We start from the raw sequence: 22,526 nt of genomic DNA on the forward strand, positions 1-22,526 counted from the left end.
CTTTTCATATTACATCCATACGGAATTTCCAGTACTTTATTTAATATTCGTATTTCAAATAATTCATTCTTACATACTTATATTTGTTGTGTAGCAAGTGTGAGTTAGAAGTCCCACATTTCTTATAAAAGTGAAGGTTGAGCACTTTATACGTGAGAGAATCTTTAAACAAAATACTTTAAGGTTTAGGGTTAAAGTGTGGTGTCCAACTCACTTGTGTGGTTGCTATATTCCTAATATGGGTGATCCACCGAACTCCCCTCATGACCGAACAATGGCATCAAAGTTGAGGTTTGACAATGGGTACCAGTATCAAAGACGGTACAAGTGTAATTGTTTTTGGATAAAATTGCTTTTTGTTGAGGGATGGGCATGATGAACTGGTGGACTCACACTTGACCTGGGAGATTGTTGTATGGAATGTATGAGTTAGATGTTCCATATTCCTTAGAAAGTTAGAGATTTATGACTTTTTAAGTGAGAGGACCCATAAACTCAATTCCTTAAGGTTTTGAGTTGAAGTGTGGTGTCCAATTAACTTATGTGGTTTCTCTGAACCCAATCAGAGTGATCCCCCGAGATCCACTCGTGACCCAACAATATCTTATCATTAATAAGTGATTATGTTATCAAAATATGCAAACATATTTGATATATATATATATATATATATATATATATATATATATATATATATATATATATATAGGTAGGATCCGTTGACACCAGGTGTAAGTTGAAAGACTTACACCAAATCTTATCCGTTAAAATTAATAAATGGTGTGGTCCAAAATATGGGAGCAAAAGATCTAAGATTTGACAATGGAGAGAATCAATTCTCTAAAAAAAAAAAATACAATTTGCATATGATCACACAAGATCACCGTTATGTCAACGAGAAAAATCAAATCAGTCTTGAAACATTAGATCAGGTAACCGAAATATTGATTTTAAACAATTTGGTTAGTATATTTAGAGATAACAATGTCGTAATTGAATTTCAACTAAAACTTTATCTTAGGGCATGGGATCCTAAATTGGGTTTTTTTTTTTGTTACCTGGGTACAACCAAATGAACAACCAAGCGAGAAAAGTAAAATAGAAAACCAAACATTCATGATTTCTCTGATTGACGAATGTTATTTTTTATTTTTATCGGCACTGTTAATTTACCAAATTGCTAGGTTGTATGTTGATGGTGTGTTAGGAGTTCCAAGGATTTATTTCATCAGAATGAAAAGGGAGGAGATCATGTGCTTCTCTTCTATTTTCTTTTCTAGTTTAAACCTATGGAATGTTGTAAGCCATTGGATTACTTAGATTTAATGGCTAAGATTTGGTGTAAGTCTTTTGACTTACACCTAGTGTCAATGGATCCTGACTCATATATATATATATATATATATATATATATATAAAGTTTTAGTAAACTAATGTAAATATGATATTATTTGAAAACTCATTACATGTCTTATCTTCAAACAAGATTTAGATATTATAATGTATTCATTATGACATCTTAATTAGCATATGGTTAAGCTTTTGAATCAACTTATAATATGTCAATCTTTCTCAATTTAAAGAAGAATCATTTTTGTCCACACGCAACAAAATATCAAACATTACATCATCATAAAATATAACTTGATTCACAAATTATTCTTAAAGAAAAACATAAATTGTAACATCTTAATGTTCCAAAAACAAAAATTATTTTGAAAGTAGTCGTCGTAGTGAGATTAATATATTGATAACTTATGTATCAACACATCTTAAGTAAGCATGTACAATTTCATGATCATTGGGGTGCATCAATATACGTGCAAGAGAAAAAAAAAATTAGTATATTAATTGCAATAAAAATCTCTTTGCGTTACAATTTTCAAGAAGAAATTTTTTCTACTCTAGAAATATTTCTTTGGTTTCACGCTCTAGCACTCGATAATAAACTAAGTTGCATAAACCAATAGAAAAACGTGTAATTAGAAATTTAAAACACTGATTTAAAATATATATGAATAAAGTGTCTCATACCTAATTTCTTACTGTTGTCATACTCCTAGAGTTGTGGTGTTAAAAAAATTGAAAATGGTGTAATTGTGTGATGCATCGAGATCTTAGACCCGAATGGCTGGTTTTCCTACTTTTGAAATATTTCTTTGCTTTAACACTATAGAACTCAACAACAAATTCAATTTCATAAACTAATAAAAAAACTAAAATTGGCAATTTAAAACATACTTGAAATATAGATGAAGAAATGATTTCATACCTAATTTCTTATCGTCGCCAATCTCATATGGTTTTGGTGTTATGAAATTGCAAATGTTGTAGTTGTGTGATACAACGACATCTCAGATTTCAAAGGTTAATTTTCCTCCTCTAGGAATATTTCTTTGCTTTCAAGCTTGATAAATCACCAACAACATCAATTTCATAAACCAATTGAAAAACATGCAATCGGCGATTTAAAACACTGATTTGGAATATAAATGAAGAAATTATCTGATACCTAATATAATACCATCGCCGCGCTACTAGGATTTTTATGTTAAGAAATTGCAAATGGTTTATGTTCTGGACCGGTCGAAAACACCCAAGGCCCATTTACTTAGGCCCAATACAATCCAAGCCCAAATACCGCATTTGGCAACATTACTCGCAATACAACCCTTCCCCGCGAGGTGCGTGCACGAAGCAATTGAGACCAGTTCAAACGAACTGCAACGTCTCTTTGCATGTTCCCGTGAATCTCTCTCCGGTGGTTACACTTCCCACGATTTCGTAACCGCCGGACACACATATGCCATTACAACGGCACTGCAGCCACCCATCTCTATATATAAGGGACTCCTAGCAGTCCCCAAGGTAGAATCTACTCTCCCTTTAAACCCTCATTCTCTGATCTCTACTGACTTGAGTGTCAGAGTGCCTGGAGGTACACCCCCCGCCGTTCCAAGAAGCATTCTTGACGTATTCGGCCACCATTCAAACCACCGCATTCAAAGCGCCGGAAGTCACATCTGATCAGGTACGACCAGTGGCGCCGTCTGTGGGAACATAAGCTCTCCCCGTTTTTAAAACTACTAAAAACCAAAGCTTTGCAAAAAAAAACTACCATGACTGCCAACGGTGCCAACTCACGGGTACGAAGTGAAGTTCGTGTCCTTCAACAGGACGGAATGACATCTTCAACTTATCCTGTGGGTACACCTCCAGAGGATGCCAAATACTCCCTCATCAGGATATCCCTCTCGAAGATAGGCCTCTGCAAGGTCCCCTACGACCTACAGAAAAGACCGAGAACACTACGCTGACAGATGCCCTTGTCAGAACCGATGCTTGATGGATCTGGAGCAAGCACGCTAGCTAGTCTAAACCAAACAGACTCCTTCCCCAACACGTAGCAGAAGAGGAAGGAGCCCTCGCCGCTCATGCTCCAGACCCCTTTGGCACTCAGTTAGCGTCAGATCTCCAAGCCACACTAGGAGGTCAACAAAAAGAAGATCTCACAGATGATCTCCTCCAAGGAGATCCCCACCAAGACGCAGCAGACGCTCTTGGTCCCCCTCTAGTTCCGAGGACAACCGTGATGCTCAGAATGACCGTAATGCATACAATCCATTCACACGGCGCATCCGAGAAGCTCCCATCCCCCGCGGACTAGAGAAGCCTCCTTAGATTTATTCATACGACGGAACAATGGATCCAGATGAGCACATTGAGAACATCGAGGTTGTTCTAACCTATCGATCGGTGCAGGGCGCCGTTAAATGCAAACTCTTCCTCACTATGCTGAGACGAGGAGCCATCACGTGGTTCAAGAACTTACGGAGAAAATCCATTGACTCATGGAGCGACCTCTGTGACGAGTTCACAACCCACTTTACTGCTTCAAGGACACAACCAAAGACGGAGGTGTCCCTTGAAGCTATTGTCCAAGGAAAGAGCGAACGTCTTCGAGATTACATCGAAAGGTTCAATAAATAGGTCGTGCAAGTACGGGGTGCCGATGAAACAATGAAACGGTACCTCATTGCCAAAGGTCTGCGCGAAGGCACGGACGTCAAGAAAGATGTCCGCCTGGATCGCTCAAGGGCTCTCAACGAGTTACTAGCGATCTTAAAGATCTACATAAGGTACGAAGAGGTGTTGTACGCGGACAACCACAACAAATCCAGGAAGGAGGAACCAGCTGCTGAATCCTCCAAAAAACCCTTCCACGAGAAAAAGAAGGAAGGCAAAGAAACTCTTGAAAGCAATGGACCTATTGGTTGCTCCACCGAGTACTCGCCCTTGGCCATGTCCAGGGAGAAGATCTTTTGTCGAGATCGCTGTAGCCGATCTGAAGGAAGCTGGCGTTAAGCCACCAAAGGCTCCTTCACAGGAAAAGAAGGGGGTCGACAAAACCAAATACTGTCAATTCCACAAGTGCCACGGGCACGTTCCTGATGACTGTATCCATCTGAAGGATGCTATTGAACTCCTCATCCAACGGGGGAGGCTCAAGCAGTTCGTCAAGAACCCAGAGTTGGAGAAAAATACCATTGAGCTCATCACCGATGGTAGCGAAGCGGACAAGGTAGTCGCCATGTATGTGGAACATCTGGGCAATTTTACTGACAACGTGGAAGTCGTCCCTTACTCATGCACATGGGAGCAGTTCCCCACCTCCAACGTCATCACGGGAGGAACGATGAACATCTCCATGGGAAACATGAAGAGAAAGTTCGAAGAGCTCATGAGCGACAACCTGCGGATCCCCTCCAATTCCAACGTAAGAGGAAGACCACCGTTGGTGTTCTAAGATTCCGAACTTCCTGGTGGGCCCTCAAATTCAGCCATTACATTGCTCGTTCAAGAATCAATGGCCAACACCGACGTCCACCGAGTCCTGATAGACACGGGGTCCTCGTGCAACATCATGTTCACCAGGCTGTTCAAGATTCTCTAACTAACGGAGAAAAACCTTTCTCCATATGTTGGAAACGAACTCTATGGTTTCAACGGCTCCTCCACTCAACCTTGGGGCTACGTAGAGCCGTTGGTCACCTTCAGCGAAAAAGTGGCCAAAAAGACAATAAAGACCCTATTCTTGGTGATCGACTGCCCATCTCTCTATAGTTGCATTATAGGGAGAACTGGGCTTGCCTAGCTGGGCGCCGCATGTTCAACCTCTCATCTGATGTTGAAATACCATGCAAAGGATGGCATCATCGCCTCCCTTTTTAGGCACCAAATGAACAGGACTTACCCAAGAGCTATCAGAGATAGGGTAAATCATACCTGCATCCAGCAACTTTAAAACTTCTTTCTTCACCACTTCCTTCATTGTCGGGTTTAGTCTTCTTTGAGGTTGAACCACAGGTTTGTATTCAGCCTCCATGTGTATTTTATGAATACAATAAGCTGGACTAATACCCTTCAAATCAGATATGTTCCATCTCAAAGCTCCTTGGTTGCTTCTTAACACCCTCATTAGTTTCTCTTCTTCTAAAGGTGTCAATGTACTACTGATGATTGCTGGTTTTGAAAAATCCTTGCTTAGAAAGACATACTTCAAGTGAGAAGGGAGTTCTTTTAATTATGGATTTTTCTCTTTTTCACTACTCAAAGTTTGTGACCCCCCATACTTTTCACCAAGGATGTCTTCAATTTTTGGAGGTTGTATCTGCTGCTCGTTTGACTCAAGTTGCTTAATACATTCCTTTACCTCAACATTTTCAACGTTTTCACCACTCTCTATAGAATTAACACTTATCTTCTCCATAGATTGTGATGGTTGAGGCTCACGGGACTTATCTTCAACTATTTCCTCAATAACATCAATCCGGTAACACTTAGGATTTTCATCTTGATGCTTTATGGCTTCGAAGATATTAAACACCACTTGCTCATTGTGGAATCTCAACATAAGCTGGCCCATTTCAACATCAATGAAAGAATGGCCTGTTGCAAGGAAGGGTCTTCCTAGAATGAGTGGCATGTCTTCATCTTCAGCCATATCTAAGATCACAAAAATCAGCAGGAAATACTAGCTCATTAACTTTAACGAGCACATCTTCAAGCACACCAAAAGGGTAAGATATTGACCGATCAACTAGAGTGAGGGTCATTTTTGTTGGCTTTGGCTCACCACATCCAGGCTTCTTCATCATTGAAAGAGGCATCAAGTTGATATTTTCCAATAAATCACATAAAGCTCTACCAATGTCTACCAGTCCAATGGAGCAAGGGATAGTAAAAGCACCAGGATCTTTTAGCTTTGGTGGGAGTTTCTCATGGAGAATAGCAATACAATTCTCGGAAAGAGCAATGTTCTCATCATCTTTTGGCTTTCTTCTACCCGTTAATAAGTCTTTCATGAACTTAGCATAAATAGGCCTTTGATCAAGAGCTTCACCGAAAGGAATATTCACCTGAAGTTGTGAGAAAAGTTGCATGAACTTCTTGAATTGGCCTTCCTCCTTCTTTTTCTTCTTGGCTAAATGAGGGTAGGGAAGCTTCACATATGATGGAACATCTTGTGGTTTATCTCCATCATTCAATATCTAGCTCCTAGACTTCCTCAAGATTGAGTCTTCATCTATTAATTTCTCACTTTTTTCTCCATCTATTTTTTTCTTCCCTTCATTTTCAACTACTCCCTGATCATTCTCATTTTCAACTACACCATGTTCAATTTCTTTTTCAACTACATCCTCAACATTCTTTTCGCCTTCACCATCTTTTTCTACCTCCACTACTACTTCATCAACTTTCTTTGGAACTTTTGGAACTAAAGGTGTCAAAACCTTTTTGCTTCTTAATTCAATAGTATTGCAAGACTCATTTTTAGGGTTCTCTTTATTGTTTCCTGAGAATCCCCCGTTGTTTTGTTTAGCCAACTGCTTAGCTAATTGTCCCAGTTGAGTTTCAAGCATCTTTCTCGAGTCTTCATTGTTCTTTCTTTCAGCCTGTTAACTCTTCTTCATCTCTTCAAAGTTTTCTTGAGTCATCTTCATGAAGTTAATCATAGTTTCCTCAAGAGTTGAAGGCTTTCTTTGTTGCTGTTGTTGAGGATTTGGCATTGGAGGGTTCAAGGTGTTGTTATTTGATTAGCTTAAGTTGGGATGCTTGTTGAAGCCTGGATTATAGTATTGATTCTGCCTTTGATAGCTCCCCATGTAGTTGGCTTCCTCACTTGATCCTTCGGGTACACATTCTCCGTTAGCATGTCCTTCTCCACACAAATCACATTTGACTGCAGCCACTTGATGTTGCTTGTTAGCCATAGTTAAACCGTGAAACTCCTTAGTTAGAGTCTCCAATTGCTTGTTCATGGCTGCTTGGTTAGCTAATATTGCAGTTTGATCACTCACCCCAAAAATTCCCCTTTCTTCTTGTCAACATCAGCACGATATTCATTTTCGGCCATGCTTTCAATTAGAGCTTGGACTTCATGATCAGTTTTGGATTTCAGACTTCCACCAGCAGAGGCATCAAGGAACATCCTATTGTTATGTGTTAAACCCTCAGTAAAGATTTGGAGGTATTGCTTGTCGGTGAATTCATGGTTAGGACATCTCTTAAGAAGCAAGTTGAATCGCTCCCAAGCATCATATAGTGACTCACTCTCCCCTTGCCTAAAGTTTGAGATCTCTTGTTTCTTGTCAAGATATTTTGCCATAGGAAAGTATTTCTCTAGGAATTTTAGCTCCAGTTCATCCCATGTTTGAATTGTTCCAGTTGGCAAAGATAGCAACCAATCCTTGGCTCTTCCGGTTAAGGTGAATGGAGGTACACAAACTCGCATGTTTCAGCAAAGTGACTCAGGTGTTCATGAGGACTCATAATGTCGGTCCCGTCAAACTGTTTCTCCTTCAACCTGTTCTGAACAGATGTCTTGATATCAAAAGCCACAGGATTAGCAGGTTGAAAAGTATGAGTTAGGCGATCACGGTGAGTAGCTAAACCATAGTCTCCCAACTTCAGTCTTGGTGGTACAGGTTCTCCCATAAAGATGGATTTAGGAGAAGAGATTGTTTCATATTTAGTAGGTGTCGGCTCTGGTATCGGTACTCGTGCACTCGGTGGAACTGATTGAGACAACCTTAGCAACCGGACAGCTTTTCGAAGTGCTCTAGCAGTCCTTTCTATTTTCGGATCATACTCTAAGTCGTCAGAGCTTATTTTACCTCGCATAAACAGCAAAATACCTTAGTAGCACTGCACGAAACAAAGTAATTAATGAATACTGAAACAAAGAAATTTTTAAAACAGAAAATTAAATTTGCAGAAATCCTAAATTATAACGTAATTGCCTTGTTGAAATAAATCAACAGTCCCCGGCAACGGCGCCAAAAACTTGATAGATTCTTGGCAAGTGTACCAAAACTATCGAAGTAGTAATAAATATCGATCCACAAGGATTGTGTTAATTTCAATTCTAGCAAGTGCGTTATTCGTTAGGATGTGTAAAGATTATAATGGTTGCCCTAGGCAGAAGGTTTTTGGTTCAATACTTGGTAAATAAAGTGTGGAGAAAATTACTTTGAGATGAATGATTAAGCCGGTGAATCCGTTATTGCTTTATATGACTAGTTTACCTCTATTTACTCTTAATTACTATTCATTCTTTATGACAAATTAACTAAGTGGTTTTGATCAATCTCTCGACTCAAAACCCTTTCCTAAGTTATAACCCTATTAATCTCTTAACCTGATTGAATAACCGTGGAAGCAAAGTCAAAACGTTAATTTATATGTCATAACTCTCAATTTCCTATCTCTAGGTTCCTAGTGTTGAGTTAAACAGAATTATTATTTCAGGATTAAATGCTAGGGCTAGTAGTCATTCAATTCCTAAGATCAATTTATTTGATTGCAAGAAGCTAGGGTTAATAGTCATACAAACAATCATATGAAAAGCAATGAACATAAATAATTTTGAATAAAGACTGAATAACATTGATAATAAAGAGAGTTTAACTACCGATTCATATATTACAATAGGTTCATCATGGCTTAATCAAACTAAGAGTTTAGCTACTCATAACTAAACAATCATAAGCATAAATAAGAGAAAACATTCATAAATCCGACCAACGGAGAGTTGGTATGAGATTCAGGGCTTGTTCTTCGGTCTCCTGGTATCTTCTATGCTCAAAATTGCAGTAATAATCAGTACCCTAATCCTTGGCTGCAGATAGCTTTATATAGAAAGAATTTTAGGGTTTCAGAAAGCCCATCATCGTGCCACGTTACGATCCAATCGTGGCACGATGGTTTCATTAATCCTACGTGGCAGCAGACAAAACCTAGCATCGTGGCATGTTACATATAGCTTCGTGCCACGAATTTTCCAGTGCTGAATCCTATTATCCCACGTTCCCATATCGTGCCACGAACTTCCTTCAACGTGGCACGATTCTTCACTCTTAGGAAATTTTCATCTTTTTATCAGTTTCTTCTCTTTGGGCTCTTGTTCCTGTTTTGGTCTGATTTCACCATGAATCACAAGCAGTTGACTCTCTAAATGCCATAAAAATGACATAAACATAACTAAAAACTAGTGTTGATGCACAGTCATCAGGGTGCGATGGATGAAGGGTTGTGTTTTTGGGGGTAGTATGTCTATCCTTGTGAATGGAAGTCCGACAGAGGAAATTAATATTCAAAGGGGGCTTAAACAAGGTGACCCGTTAGCACCATTTCTGTTTCTTTTGGTGGCCGAAGGTTTTAGCGGGTTGATGAGGAATGTGGTGAATCTTAATTTGTTTGAGGGCTTTCGTTCTCCACGGAAGGAAAGGTTATCTCTCACCGCCAATATGCCGACGACACTCTTTGTATTGGGAAAGCGATGGTGGATAATCTTTGGACCTTAAAGGCCTTGTTGAGGGCTTTTGAATTGGCATCGGGTTTGAAGGTTAATTTCTTCAAGAGTTGTTTGATTGGGGTGAATGTGCCTAGAGATTTCATGGACTTAGCTTGCAACTTATTGAATTGTAGCGAAGGTTCTCTTCCTTTTACTTAATTGGGGTTACCGGTTGGAGCTAATTTCAGAAGGGCGTTAATGTGTGAACCTCTTTTGAATCATTTATTCCAGAGATTGAATAATTGGGGGAATAAGTATATTAGTCTTGGAGGTCGGATCGTGCTTCTAAACTCGGTGTTAAATGCCATCCCAATTTTCTACTTGTCATTCATGAAGATGCCTAAGAAGGTGTGGACGAAGATTTTTAGAATCCAAAGAGAGTTTCATTGGGGACGTGTGGAAGGAGGTAGGTCGATCAATTGGGTGAGTTGGAATGATGTGTGCCTTCCAAAACACAAAGGAGGTTTAGGTGTGAGGGATGTGAGGAGGGTCAATTTGAGCTTATTGGCTAAGTGGAGATGGCGGTTACTCCAAGAGGGTGGTGACCTTTGGAGGGAGGTGTTGGTGGAGAAGTATGGTGGGAATGTGGGAGATTTGATGGACGGACATAACCGTGAGTGCCCTAGGTTTGCGTCCCGTTGGTGGAAGGAGTTGAGGGGTTTGGAGGTGGGGGAGATTGCAAATTGGTTCAACTCGGAATTGACTAGAAAGGTGGGGAATGGGAATACTACTAGTTTTTGGGAGGTGCCTTGGACAGGGGAAATCCCGTTTCGAGTCAAGTATCCTAGACTCTTTGCGTTGTCTAATCAAAAAGAGGCTAACGTGGGAGATATTTGTGGTTCCATGGATGCGGAGGCTGTGTGGGGTTTCTCTTGGAGAAGGCCATTTTTTATTTGGGAAGCTACATTGTTAGGTGATTTGATGGAGGACTTGGGGGGTTTTAGGAGGTCGAGCGTTACGGATAGGTGGTGGTGGAAGTTGGAGGATAAGTGTACTTTCTCGGTGAGCTCCATGTATAGGAAGTTGGATGAGATGAGGCCGGTTGTGCATCCTCGTACGGAGGGGCAGCTGAAGGTGTTTACAGATATTTGGAAGACTCCGGCACCGGCAAAGGTGATTTCTTTCTCTTGGAAGCTCTTACGCGATAGGATACCGACTAGGGGTAATCTCTCTAGAAGGCATGCCTTACCACAAGATTCCCTCTTAAACTGCATTCTCTGCGTTGGTGTGTCGGAAGAGTCGGATCACTTATTCCTCCATTGTGTGACGGCAACAACAGTTTGGTCTAATCTTTTGAGATGGCTTGGTTTTGACTACCATCCACCACCGGATCTTTTCCACCATTGGCAGTGGTGGAATGACTTGGCTAGGAATAAGAAGGTTAGGAAGGGTTATCGGATCATTTGGCATGCGGCGGTTTGGACTATTTGGAAAATTAGAAATGATTTTATCTTTAATAACTCTGTCTGTGGTGTTGATGAAGTGGTGGAGGCAATCAAGGTGTTAGCTTGGAGGTGGGTATTGAGTCGCTTGAATTTGCCGGTTTGTTTATTTTACGAATGGACGTGGAATCCGCAGGCTTTTCTGCAGCGGTAAAGGTGTTTTGATGTTGGCTTTCTGGTTTGGCGGCCCTCCTGCTGACAGATCAGGTTGTGCAGGTTTGTAGAGAGGGTGGTGATGCTGCGGTATGCTATGAGGTTCCTGTGGGATTGGGGGGGGGGGGGGGGGGGGGGGGGGGGGGTATATGACAGCCTCATTGTTGCCTTGCAGGTGTGTTTTTTTTTTTTTTTTGTCTGGTCTTGCTGTAATTTTGTTTTGCGCAACCTGCTATGTATTTTGGGGGGTGCTGTTTTCTTTTTTCCCTCCCTGTGCGGTGTGGATGAGTGTTTTTTTGGTTTTGGCAGTTCTGTTTTTGCACCTTGTATTGTTCCTTGGTTCAATCCACGAGTTGTTGTGCGTCTTGTACAATCTCGACGTGAATAAATTTTGCTGATTAAAAAGAAAAAGTTAGTTTTTGACATTTTTAAGTTTTAAGTTGGTTTCTTATGTAACTCTATCCAAAAGTTTGTTCTTGCCGTCAAATTGAATTAACTCTATCTAAAACGTCCACGTGCCACCATAAAATTATTCGTGTTTGTCTATGTTAACCACATGGTCCCTTTAAAAATGATCTTGTCCTCGACATCAAATTTCTATTTCCATCAATCCAACAAGAAACTTGCATAACAATTTCCCCACAACAGAAATGCAAAATCATCTTATTGGTCATTCACCACATGTTTTCCGTCAATATCACTTCTTGTTTTCTTCAAAAAGGAATGTGTGAAAAAGTTGTTGCTAATATATAGCTTTCCTCGTCCAACAATAACTTAATCTCAAACCATATCTATTAGCCACCATGTAATAATGTTCTTGTAGAGTATGAACTTATTTCTTAATAAACTCATTCCATAATATGCATAAATACAATCATACATACCAGTCAAAATTTATAAAATCAGTAGCAGAAGGGATAAAATTAACAAGATAGACATACCTGTATCATAAAGACATTATTTGGTATAAAATGATTTGCAGCACATTGGCTCTTCCTTCGTTCAGTAAAATTTTAAAAAATCAAAAACAAAAATGTATGGATCAATTTCCACTAAGTAGGGTCGACCACATGGATCAAACAATGTCATAATGGTCTGACATATATCATAGTAAGAAAACAAAAGCCAGAAACCATATCTACTAATATTGTAAGAACAGTTTAAAAAACCATTGCATTGGATCTCCTTTAAAGGATGATATAATGAAAAAAAAAGAAAAGGAAGCTTTGTTTTTCATTACCAAGTAGAGAAGAAGATCAAAATATTGGAAATAAAGACTGAAACCAGTAACCATTTAGAACTCTTTTTAATACATTAAACATGAGCAGTACTCAGAGTTGAAATAAAATACCAAGTCTTCTATAAAATAGAACACTTTTGCCAATTCAATAACAAGAGATTAAATTTGCATATTGCCATGTTTTGTGCATGGACCCGATGATGTGTCTCATGTCCTCTTTCTTTCCCTCACCCCTGCAAAAAGTGATAAAAGTTTCTATTAAGTAATAAGTACATGATTTATGCACAATGAAGAAAACTTCAAAATAGATATAAATAAAGGATGAACTATCAAAACCTAATCAAAATAAACGAGAAACAAAGAGGACAGTTAAATTAAAGTCATAAATAAGTTACTCAGAACTGCATTTTTCACAATGTTCTTTCTAATAAGGTAACAAGAAATAATATTTTTCTATCATCGTTACATATATCATGCCCTCGAAGAAAAACTATGGAGAAAATAGCACTCCAAACACTTATATTATTAGACAAGATGGGTTGATTATGTTCCAAAAGTCATCTCTTAAATGACATCATAAGGTTTGGCAAACAATGACCCTTTTAAAAATTAAAAGTATGTCAGGCTTTGGAAGATGGCCTTGAGTCCATAATATTTCATAGGAGAGTTGAAGAACCTGTTGGAACGCTAATTCGGCAACCCAAATTCCGCCTCATTTTCCTGCATATTTTCATATCAATATGTAATCAGGATTTGGGTGTTTGTTGTTAAACATATAGTCTGAAAAAGTATTGATGGAACAAAAAAATTTAAGCTGCCACTATAAAGTATAAACACCTTTGAAACTACAACAAACCTCAAATTAGATGAAACCTATAAAACAAACTAGATGACTAGTTTTTTTTATACTAAACTATGCAATATTCCTTCATCCAATTTCTTTCTATGTCTCTTTATAGATGAATGTAGTATACCACAAATACGTTTCATATTTACAAGTGATTCAAAAAGATATAATGACCTATGATGACAATTTAAAAGTGATTCAAAAACAGGTACAGTGGTTAAATGTCAGAGAGAAAGAAGCCAGGGGGCATAGATATATATAAAAAAAGATCTGTAAATAAGTTGCTAAAATCTAGCATATAAATTGCAGGTGCAAAACACAGTGCAAGTGCAAATAGTTTTAAAATTACATGGTCCTGCTTATGCCTTTTTTGGTTATATTTATAGAAATAAAATCATGCTCTTAACTGAAAGTTGAATAAAATGTGTGCTTGATTCATAGAAGGGTAGCATTATGATATGGAATACAACAACTAGGAGTACACAACTTCGATTTTTGATTTATCCGTTAACCTATCTGCATCACTTAGTCTAAGCCATGAAACAAGAGATAACTATACATTCTCTTAATTAAGGTCTATTTTCAATCCATCACTGTTATTCGCATTAAACTAAAACTATTAGGTTCAATAGTAAACCGTACCTTCTCTTAATACTCAGTAACCCACTTTGGAGGTGGCCAGAACAACTTGAAATATTCAGGATAATCCGACAAAGGTAAAGCCTGACCTTGATCCAAGCGAAAAACGCTCATTTTACATTTCCTGATATTAAGATCGTGGAAGCTATGAGAATTACTATAGATGACACAATTCCCATTGGCAAAACCCAACTCGGAAGCAGAAGCAGAAAACGAACATCCATTCCCCAAGAACAAAACCTTATCTCCTATATTTGCCAACTTGACCCACCTTTTCTCCTTCTCATCAAGCCTAAACACATCAATCCTAAACACATCAATCCATACAGGAACACAACAATTCTCATATCTATCCACTAGCAACAGCTCAAACTCACTACTCTCGACCAAGAATTTACTTTGCCCACCAAACACCGGCTGAGCGATCAAATGAGTGGTGAAATCCGGTCGAATCATGAAAGTCCGACCAGTTTTGTCTACCACACATGACCTCCCTTTAAAAACACAAACATTTCCTCCATGGGAGGTTGACATGTTGGGGATGGTAGTCCAACTATTGTCCCCACAACGAAACATCATCACCCTTTGAGTGATGTCACAATGAGTGAAGTCACCACGAGTGACGATAACAGGACGTTGTTCCCCCCGACAAACGGCAGCAACACAAAAGCTAGAGAAAGTCTGATGTTCTCCGACTAGGTGGTGTATGTAGAAGTAGGACATGCAGCCGAGAACTCGAAATGAGAGTTTGTTAAAGTCAAGCACATTATTGAAATTTGAAGATAAATTTTGGTTAAATGAGAAAGGATGCCAGAGTTGAAGTTTACCGTTGAAATCAGGACCGATTTTGATCAACCAAGGGTTGAGAGATGGTTGGTGTTGTGGTGGTTTGATTAGAAAGATGGTGTGTTTGATGAGGTTGCTAGTACAATATTTGCTGTTTAGAATTTTGAACAGGTCAGAGTTGGTATCTGGAAATAGTGGAAGGGTTAAGGGTAAAGGGTTTTTGTGTTTGTGGTTAGGGATTGAAGAAAAACGCCATGTTGAACATACAGAACGAAAGCGAAGGAGGCAAAGTTCAGTGTCGAGTTGTTGTGATATTAGTTGAAGAAGTTCTGAAGGAAGGTCAGACCAATCTGCTGCCATGGATGCTAGGGTTTGTTTGGGGGTGCACAGCTTTGCTAGGGTTTGTTAGAGACCGTAAATTGTAAATGATTTACTTATCCAAAAAAAAAAAAAAATCACATCCTAACACACATGCTTTTACAATTCCACAAATATTTTGGCTTGCCGAATATAGCATTGTTATTGATCAAAAGTATATTAAATCTGAAGCTATATCGTGCAAAGAACATTTTTTGATAGTTGTTTGCTCCATAGACGAAATAAGAAAGTCATTCTAAACTCATAAGTGAAGGTACCGGGGTTCGAACCCCGGTCATAACATTGTTAGTTGAGTTAGGACTTCTGGATGACGTTGTTTTAATATAACTTGAAAGGATACATTGTAAGTGTAAATCAATTTTACACTTACATATAACTAAAATCTAATTTTTTTTTTGAACAAATAAAAATGATATATATATATATATATATATATATATATATATATATATATATATATATATATATATATATATATATATATATATATATATATATATATATGAGGCAGGATCCGTTGACATGTAAGTCTTAAAACATACACCAGATCTCAACCATTAAAATTAATAGATCGTGTGGTTTAAAATAAGGTAGACAAAAACCTAAACTTTGTATGTGGGAGAGAGAGTGTAGGGGATTTATTTCTTAATTTCTTAATCCACCGATCAGATCAGAGGGACATCGCTGCCGCCGATGAGGAAAAGAAATCAGCAATCAAGTTTTGAAACATGAGAGCCCAGGAAAACTAAACAATAATTTTGCCGCAATCAAACTTTTTTACACAAAACTATCAACAACTTTTAAATAATTTGATTAAATTTAAAGAAGGTAGTGTTGTAAGTCTTGAGACTTATATATATATATATATAGAACATATACTATGAGAATGACATTCTTATATGAGAACAGTGAGTGAGAATGAATAAGAGCCATGCGATTAAAAAACATTGGTTGAGATTAAAACATTATTAAATGAGTCATTTGTCATTAACATCATGATATAATTGTGATTTTTATTGTATCAATAATATTCTTTTTTTCAAAAGGGTGTCATTATTATTCATTTATTTCGGTCATAATCTCTCTCTATGGTCTTCATCTCCTCCATTGAAAAATTCTTAATTTCCATTTCAAGATATCAATACTTCATTGGTTTCCATTAGAATTCGGTTCTTATCATACCATAGAAATACACATTCATCCATTTCTTTGATTTCAATTTTCTTTCGCTTCTAAATTGTTGTCTTTTGTAACCATTTTTTTATTCTATTTTGTCGTGATCCAGTTTGATTTATGAGGAAGAAGCTTGATACTCATTTCACTCTTCTAAGTTTTTTTTTTTATAAAAAAGATATGTTCTAAGAAGCGTTTTTTTAAGCAAATGTTCTATGAAGTTTGAGTAATGAGGATTAAGAATTATATTTTAGGAATGTTCAAAAAAGGAATACTAATGACACAACGATATCAATGACAAATGACTCATTTAGAAATGTTTTAATCTCAACCAATGCTTTTTAATCTCATGGCTCTTATTCATTCTCACTATTCTCATATAAGAATGTCATTCTCGTAGTATATGTTCTCTCTCTCTCTATCTCTCTCTCTCTCTCTCTCTCTCTCTCTCTCTCTCTCTCTATATATATATATATATATATATATATATATAAACAACGACGTTGCAATTCACCGCACAAGGTGTGCTAAGGAAAAACAACGCTTAAAAGTCTACAACAAGAGGGTGCAAAGAAAGCTGAGGCACCACGAAAACAAAATAATTACAAGCAAACACCCATACAATGAAGCGGGTGTTGCCACCAATCATGATAACATAACTAAAATGACAGTCATTTAGCTTTCAACCACAAATAAGAATGCAATTTGATTTTCTCTATGAGGACGGAAGAATGTGAGCCCATATTTTACGGTCCTTCCAAATCACCCAGACACAAGCAAACCAAATTACTTTGAAGACACACTGAGAGCTTTGAAGAATCGAGGCATACCCGCCAATAAAGTGAATTGAGTATGATGATCCCTCACCTGACAAGGAAACACCATCGGTATACCTATCCAATGACACACATGTAACCACACCGTGTTGAGGATTAGCTGATTTAGATTCACCGCATCCATAAACACACACAGTATCATCAACCTGAATAACTCTTCGCTGCGACAAATCAAAATACTATATATTTCGCCACAAACCTATAATAGAGTTTAATGATAGTGCATTTTCGGTGTAAATAAGTTGTGTAGACGTATTCATAAAAATATCAAATCGCCACATAAATCCATTTTATGACCATAAGAAATTACTACAAGATTTATTATTTTTATTAAACTTCAATGTAAAATAAATAGTTGATCTTCAACTACGAACCAAAAATAGTTGTAATTTCTGTTCCCACGATCACAAAATCATATATTTACAAATCATATACAATAAGCTAACAATTTCTAAAAGAAGAAAATATCAATTTATTCATATCAACAATAATATGTTAAATTGTGGTTCTCGAACATCAGACAACATGGGGAAGTGACCACTTTAAAAGATGATAAATGATATCCTAGTGCGAGTTACTTTTGTATAAATATCTAAAATGTGTATGATTAATATGAAAAGTATGTACCAAGAAGTTCGTAAATAAATATGTCACCACAATGATATCCGGATAGTACCATCCAACGATTCCAACCTCATCATTGTTGTCACTCGCATTCTCTCTTGTCTCCACAGATCCCACGTTCTCATCGTCTTTGACAATTTTGACTCTTCTTCTCTGATCAATCTTGCTCTTTCTCCATGTTTAAATACTTGTTTCGCTGTTATTATGTTTATTACATATATAAGCCAATTTTAAAACAAATTTTATACTGAAAACTAATTACACTTTGATCAGTAATCTCTAGAAAGTTTGAATCTTATATTCAAAGAGTTTAAGCAAGAAGAAACATATGGAAAACTTGTTTGTGAAGGAAAAATTATGTAATCAGTGGGGGAAAATCCTATTTTGCTTCTCTTGAGCAGATTTCACAAATGGACGAAATGATTTCATTGGTTAATTCTCATCTTAATTTGTTTGCCGTGTTGTGAAGATATTGAAGTTCACCGAAGTAGCCAGGCACTTATTTATAGCCATTTCAACCAGAGAAAAACAATGGCAATTCGGATAAAGATAGAGTTGTTGACACAATGGCAACTTATTCATGGTTTTCTGATAGCACTAGCACAAAATCTACCAAATTTCAAACTTCTCTGACTACATAATCAAGATAGAGCCGCATTTCATTTTTTAATAGAGATTTTGGACAAATTCAAACTACCCGTCTGTTCCCCCCGCATAATTTGATCAAAAACAAACATAATCTAACACATTAACAACTAAAAATACACCCAATCAAATGCTTTGTAAGAAGTATAGATTTATACTATTTTTTTTTTTAGTAAAAGTATAGATTTATACTATTAAAAGCAATTGTTTGTGATTGTAAAAAAAGACCAAAGCACAAACACACCAAATCTTGTAAGTTTGTCTAAAATCTTATGCGTGTATTTTCACCACAACAACAATAATTCTGTATAAACACACAAAAAAAAAATGAAAAAAAATGAAATTAGAATGAAACTATTATAAAATGGGTGAACAAACTAAAATAAAATCTTCTCAGAAAACAAAGGAAGAAATACATAGAAGAAATACTTTAACATAATGATAGTGAAATAGGCTTTTATTGATGATGGAATAGGATAAGATTGCACCAAAATAAATATAAGAAACAAACTAGAGAATGAGAAGAATGAAAATCCATTTTAATTTCAATAGGTTCCCAAGAAAAGTGAAATGGAATTTTCGATCTAAAATTCAAACTCGTAAAATACATGGTTTTCTCAGAAACCTTCTTTCTTTACCATAAACTTCAATAATTATATTTTTATTAATGATTTTCTCAGATATATTGTTCACCACAAATTTTAATGATTCTATTTTTATTAAAGATACATGAACTTGGCAAACACATGATAATATCATATTCTAAATGACTAATTTTTATTAGTTAACTATACAAAATACCCACATAACAATTTTTTTTAGCCTAATTTAAAAGTTGGAGTAATTTCGTCACACTTCTTTTATATGTGATCCATTAAAGTTTGTTGGTAAATGGGGTATTTTTTTTTATTGAAACCGTCCAATACAATGTCAGAGTAATGTCAAACATGTCATTGTATTGCATGATCGAATTTTAGTTGCCATAAGATCAATGTAACTTGTCTGAAAATTGAGAAAATTCAACATATTTCTTTTATTGAAAAGAGCTGTATGAAAATTATTCATTCTCTATTTAGATTATCTTTTATAAGAACACGACTCTTGGACATAAGAATGTACATATGCTTCATCATTAAACATATTTCTTTTCTTCATATTTGTTATATAACTTGATTGTTGGGAAGAGACTGCTGCACTCGAAACCTGAAAAGTTTAATGGTTATGCATGTGAAACTCAAAGCGCATGGGGTTGCCACAAAATGAGGAAGAATTATGTTGTTAATGCAATAAAATTCTTGTTTCTGTTGTGTGTCAAATTAATGCCCAAATGCCAAGCATTTATAATGCATTATATGACCCTTCACATGAGAGAAAGCGCCTATTTGACTTGAATTAATGTTATGGTTCATTAAGCACCCTTTTGTCAAAGGTTATAATCATATACACTTGAATCAATGCTAAGGTTCATTAAGCACCCATTTGTCAAAGGTTATAATCATATGCACTTGAATCAATGCTAAGGTTCATTAAGCACCCCTTTGCCAAAGGTTCAAATGTATATGAAAGATTTACACATGAAGAGTTACAACTTTTGGTTCTAAAGTGATTCCATTATTTTGGAAATCACCAACAATATTATCTTGAATCATCAAACTTCTTGTCTAAATTTACAACCTCTAGAGATATGAGCAAGGTAGGATATTTAGATATAGTATAACAACAACAAAAATACAAAAAGAAAAAACAAAACATTCTTTCATAATCATTCTACTTGAACTCAAAAGAAAAAAAAAGGTGAATTTGTTGGTAATATTACATTAAGGCTATAAGAAGAAAAAAGAACAAAAGAAAAAGACAAACAATAGAAGTTAGATGGCTAAAAAATATCAAAACCACTACTTAAAAAAAATTACTTTTCGATCAAAGCCTTAAAAGAGAAAACCAATTTGTAACAAAAAATAATGAAGTTTTATCCACAACGATCAACAATGATTGCATATCAACGAAAAATAAAATAAAACTTAAGAAGTATTACAAAGTAATAGGTGTTTATGCAAGAAATGAAAGAATAAAAAAAAAAAACAATTTTGGACGACAAAAAATATATGATTGGAATGTTCCTAACTGTCATTCTTCTTTCTTTTGTGCGTATGAAACGAGTCCTATACATCCCTATAAAGTGAATCCAATCCATGAAAAGTTAAGGTCATTATTAGTAGATTTTCAAAATTGGTAAAAATTTGAATTATTATAAAATATTTCATTTATTCATTTTAATTTTCAATTATAAAATAAATGTATAAACATTAAATGAGATGTGTAGTGTGAATATGCCATATGTACTATTGATTTCAAGGAAGACAAATATTTATTATAGAGACTAGCGAAAAGACGGGCACACACGTCTTTCTGCTCTTTTTATTGCGTTAACGTTTGAAAATTATGAACGGTGTTTTTTTATGAACTTTTAATTTTGATTAAAAGTAAAAATACAGTTTTTTTGAGGAAAAAAGTAAAAATATAAATGTTTTTTGAATAAATCAAACTAATCATGATTATCTATTTCAATGAAATCAACAATTTAACAAAAGAATATAATCTAAATTCTTTCTTTTTTAATGACACCAACAATAATATTTATTATAGAAAAATTGTTGTTTAAGGGTATAATTGAGATAATGAAAAAGTAAGTATAGATACACTCATCTAGTTTGATACACTCATCTAGTTTGTTACACTTTTATTTTAATATTTAAATTTATTCTCATCTATTTGTTACATATGTTATTTGTATTAAAAATTGAGGCTATTTTTAAAATGAAAAAATCCAACCCAAAATGATGAAAGGGTTTGTTTTCTTTATACATAGTATTTAGATAAAGATGAGTAAACTTAACTCAGTTGTTGTGAACATTTTCAAATGATGAGACTATTTTGATGAGTGTGATATATAAAATAGGGTAACTGAATGAATTAAGCATCATTTTGGTCCATCAAATTAATCTAAGGCTTTGTTTAGTAAAAAGTAGCTAGCAGATAAGCTAGTGATAGTAGATGAACAAATCATATTAGCTAACTAATAAACTGCAACACTTTGTGTTAGGATTCCAGAGTGAAACAATTAATGATATATAAGATAGTTGCAGAAATTTATTTATAATTGTGATCATTCTCAATATGTGGTAAAACACTCTATAGGAAGAGAAAGTAGAATATAGTTACTAAGATATTGTTTTTCCCATTGAAAATGATTTTGTCCTCAAGATCAAATTTCTATTTCCATCAATCCAACAAGAAAATTGCTTACTAAGATATTGGCCATCGGACACATTTTCTGTCAAACAAACACCATCAACATCATTTCTTGTTTTCTTGAAAAACAAGTTGTTTGTAATATATAGCATTCCTCTGCATCCAACAATTACTTAATCTTCAACTATATCTATTTAGCCAACATGTAATAATACTCTTTTAGAGTTATATGAACTTATTTCATAATATACATCAATACAATCATATAAAATCTGTAGCAGAAGGGATAATATAAACAAGATAAACATAGTTCACTCCAAATTCATTCCATAATTTATGATAAGAAAATAAATCATAAAACAATCAAAGATATATACATCATCACCAAAAGAGCTATAAATACATGTCTATCAAAACCATGAAGAGTGAATGTAAGAACCCGCACTCAAATAGTTGAAACAAAAGTATCCTAAAACTAAAAATACATAAACCTAAAAATAGTTGAAACCATCCTAAAACTCTGCCATATTTTTGGTCAAATACTATTAGATTTTAACAAAGTATGTAAATAAGAGGCAATAGATGGTGCAAAATAAGCTGTGAGAGATTATTTCCAGGTTCAAACCTCTACTAAATGATGAAAGTAACTCTAACA

General features: G+C 35.8%; 1 protein-coding gene across 1 annotated transcript in view; it reads right to left on the bottom strand.

Moving 5' to 3' along the window:
- The window catches only part of LOC146936593 (F-box protein SKIP23-like), a 52,725-nt gene extending 37,361 nt beyond the window's left edge, over positions 1–15,364 (bottom strand). Inside the window, exons 1-2 of the mRNA XM_085751338.1 lie at positions 15,133–15,364; positions 14,535–15,099 (exon numbers count right to left, since the gene is read on the bottom strand). Coding sequence (XP_085607464.1) covers positions 14,535–15,099; positions 15,133–15,323 — 756 coding nt within the window. The 5' untranslated portion in view covers positions 15,324–15,364. The remainder of the gene's footprint in view (positions 1–14,534; positions 15,100–15,132) is intronic.
- Positions 15,365–22,526: the final 7,162 nt, after the last annotated feature.

The sequence above is a fragment of the Medicago sativa genome, chromosome 3 (assembly GCF_051527215.1).
Source record: "Medicago sativa cultivar Bolivia chromosome 3, Bolivia_mono, whole genome shotgun sequence".
NCBI classification, from domain to species: Eukaryota; Viridiplantae; Streptophyta; class Magnoliopsida; order Fabales; family Fabaceae; genus Medicago; species Medicago sativa.